Genomic DNA, 4,040 nt, shown 5'->3' with positions numbered 1-4,040 from the left:
GCCCGTCGAGTATGTTTATGAGTACCATCACCATCATCTGACATGCCATCCATAAAAAATAAGCTAGCTTCTCGCAACGAATACCCTCTCGCAATGCATCCCTCAATGTACCTTTTATTGCGCACCAACCCTTTAAAGCCTTTCATTAACCTACAAAGAATAGTAAAGTGTAGAAGCTGTCAAGGCCTTATCAAGCATGATTCTTATACTAAGTTGTCAACTTCATAAAATTTCAGAAGAAAAAACTTCAAATAAAACTTTCTTAATCAAAGTATCTTACACTCAGCACCTGACATTCCATATAACATTCTCAAATTCAATTTAATCTATAAAGCAAGGGTTTGTACCCTCTATATAGCACTAGCATAACACACATAGTAAGATGTTAAAAGACACAACCTTTCAATAATGAGAACTAACAGTTCCACTCCTTTTTGGTTACCATTGGATTTTATACTACTGTGTTAGTCCAATCATGCATTTAACAACTGAGTTCCACTAAATAATTACAACACTAGCAATTTCTAATAAGGACATTACGGATTCGCAAATAGTATATTCACGAAATAAAGTCATCCTCTAGCATAAAAGAAATTAATCATGACAGCACAATAAACAAAATTGCTAAACAGGGGAAATAGTCAAGTGGGAAATTTACCTCTCAAAGGGGTACATCCACCTAAATCTGACCGGACCGCAGATTAAAGCTTCATCTGCCAGATGAATCATCAGGTGGATACTAATGACAAAGAAGGATGGAGGAAAGTATTTTCTAGAACACATCGCCTCCACCAAACTAGCTTTAGCTTGTAAAAGATGCTCTCTGTTAATAACCTTCGCACATAAGATATTGAAAAATAAACTAATCCGGAGAAGAGCAACTCGCAGATCTTTAGGAAATGAAGTTGCAGTATGAACAAGCAGTGGAAACAAAGACTGCATCATAACATGGTAATCATGAGACTTTAAATTCTTCAACTCCGGTGGATTTATACCAACGTTGTTGCGAAGATTGGAACAGAAATTTGAAGGCACCCTTAAATTCTTCAAAACTGTACAGAAAGCAACTTTTTCATCCTTTGTTAAGGCAAAAGACCCATCTTCCATTGTTGTCTTGCCCGTGTTGTCATCCTCTTTCAACCATAACCGCTTTTTAATCCCCATAGCTTCCATATCTTTACGTGCATTAAGACCATCTTTTGACTTGCTATTTCCCAATACAGTATTAACAATGTGCTCAGTTATATTCTTCTCGGTATGCATCACATCTGTACAGTGACGAACTGTGTTCGCTCCCCAATACGGCAAAATAAAGAATAGACCTTCGAGAAAATAAAGAGTGATCGGAAATTTCTTCATCAGCATACCCTTCAGTCCTCTTTTACGTTTCTTTGATGGTGGTTTTCCTTTACCCTGTTTGCTTTTCAAATTAGCTACCATCTCTTGAACTTGCAATCCTGTTAGTGGCCATGGAGCTTTACCATGCTCAACTCCTCCACTGAAGTTTGTTTTATCATCTCTAAACTTGTGTTTCGTTGGCAGCCATCTTCGATGTCCCATATAACACAACTTCTTACTATATGGCAGCCACTCAGCATCTGTTTCTTCTCCACAACTTGGACAAGCAAAATACCCATGAGTTACACATCCAGAAAGAGTCCCTAATGCTGGAAAATCATGAATTTCCCATAACAACCTAGCTCTCATCAGAAATTCAGAACCGGTGAAGCTGTCGAAAGTCATAACACCATCATTCCATAACTCTTTCAACTCTTCAATCAATGGTTGTAAGTAAACATCGATATCTTTACCTGGTGCTCTCGGGCCTGATATCAACAAACATAACATAGAAAACTCCCTCTTCATACACATCGAAGGAGGAAGATTATACGGACAGAGAATTACCGGCCAACAGCTGTAATTGAGACCAAAGCATCCATTGGGGTTGAAGCCGTCAGTTGCTATACCAAGAGTAACATTCCGTGCTTCCTTAGCAAACTCTGGACAAAAACTATCCGCACAACGCCAAGCTGAAGAATCAACGGGATGACGCATTACATTGATATCTTTCTGTGCTCTAAAATGCCAAAGCATCGCCTCTGCTATCCATGGTATACTATAAAATCTTTTCAGCCTTGCAATTATTGGAAAGTGTCTCAACGTCTTCTGCGCAACTTGAGTAAGTTTTCTCTCATCATTGAAAACTCTTACATACCGCGGTTCTTGACATACATGGCACTTCAGCAATGAACTCTTATCCTTCCAATAGAGTATACAATCATTCACGCAAGCATCGTAGGTTACATAATCCATCCCCAACTCTTGAATTATCTTCTTGACATCTGGAAACTTACTTGGCAGGGTGTTTTCTTCGGGAAGCAACTCTTTTATCAATTCTAACATTGCAGTCATACCATTATCTGAAATCGCATACTGAGTCTTTATGATGTTCACCATTATCGCTACATACAACGCCGACTTTCCTTTAGGACACGAAGGATACAATGGTACTCTTGCTCGCTCGGCCCCTGATAACTTTTTCTTACAACACCCCTTGGTCCCAACATTCTCATCCACATCCACATTTGTTGTAACATTCTCATCCACATCCACACCTGCTGTAACATTCTCATCCACATCAAATCCTTCTGTGACATTCACATCCATATCCATAGCAGATGTAACATTCCCATCCACATCCACATCTACTGTAACATTCCCATCCATACCTGCTGTAGTCTTATCCCTATGTCTTGACCGTGCTTCTACTGAACTTTCACCATGATGACGCCATGTTGTATACGTCAAACAAATACCATATTTGAGCAAATGCAATGATATCTCACTAAGTGAAACTGAACCTTTACCATTCATACAATTTCGACAAGGACATGAAAATAAAACCCTCCCACTACCATTATTCTTGGCAAACTGTATAAATGACCTCACACCTTGTATGTATTCACCAGACTTACGGTCACACTTCATCCATTTCTTGTTCTCATCAGATGACATATTACCCTTCAAAATAGACTTTATAGGATCAAACCAAGTACTTAGTCCTAGTGGTGGGTTTGCCGAAGCCCTTATGAAAACGACAGAAACATCCTCTCAACGAGGAGAGGATGAGCTACAAGTAGTTCATAGAAAACATATTACAAAGAAAACAGAGTTCATACATGTGGTATGCAAGTTTTGTAACATTGTCTCAATTAACTGACTCACATCACATTTTTTTAAAAGTAAAAAATTAATTCATACTAATTGAAACCCTAAAACTGAAATTAAACAAATCAATTCATACTAATTTAAAACCTAAAAATAAAAGTAAAAAAAATCAATTCATACTAATTGAAATTAAACAAATCAATTCTTATACCTTCAACTTCAGCTCTTTGGAGTTTTTCAAAGTTCTTCAGTCTTTCAAACCCTAACATGAAATCAGAATATCAGTTAGTATATATCCTTCAAATCCTAAAACTTGATTTAACAAATGATAAAACAAATACCTTCAAAGTTCTTCAGCTCTTCCACAGATAAAACCCTGAAATAAGAGAAAGAAATCGTATCAGATTTATATCAGATAAAAATAAACCTAAAACGAAATCAGAAATAGAAATCACTATTGATTTATCAGATGGAAAAACCCTAAAATTAAAAACCCCAATGAAAAAAACAGACGATGATTGAATGAATAATAATAAAAAAACTTACGATTGAAATAACAGATCGAGAAATTTGAATACTAACTGATTTGAAACTTACGATTGAAATAAAAGATCGAAAATTGTCTTTGATAAATTTCTGGTATCTTCTGCGGAACGAGATGAGAAACGAAGAGAGAAAGAGAAAGTGAAAAAAATGAAATGAGTGTACTCGATGAAACCCTTATCTCTTCACGAGCTCATCTCTTCAGGAGAGGAATAATACACTAGCTTAGTGAACTTGGGTGGAAAAAAGGGGCACACGGCTGAATGGCACACACGCAATAGTATCTGTTACCGGCTCTAGTGTCACCAAGCGTGTGACTGACACACGTA

The 4,040-nt window shown here is 37.2% G+C and overlaps 1 protein-coding gene across 1 annotated transcript; it reads right to left on the bottom strand.

Moving 5' to 3' along the window:
- Positions 1 to 654: 654 nt before the first annotated feature.
- LOC113272321 lies at positions 655 to 3,015 on the bottom strand. The gene has a single exon (XM_026522172.1). The coding sequence runs from the start codon at positions 3,013 to 3,015 to the stop codon at positions 655 to 657; it is 2,361 nt and encodes a 786-aa protein (XP_026377957.1).
- Positions 3,016 to 4,040: the final 1,025 nt, after the last annotated feature.

The sequence above is a fragment of the Papaver somniferum genome, chromosome 4 (assembly GCF_003573695.1).
Source record: "Papaver somniferum cultivar HN1 chromosome 4, ASM357369v1, whole genome shotgun sequence".
Taxonomy (NCBI): domain Eukaryota; kingdom Viridiplantae; phylum Streptophyta; class Magnoliopsida; order Ranunculales; family Papaveraceae; genus Papaver; species Papaver somniferum.
The sequence above is the reverse complement of the archived record's forward strand: the minus strand, read 5'-3'. Positions and strand labels throughout refer to the sequence as shown.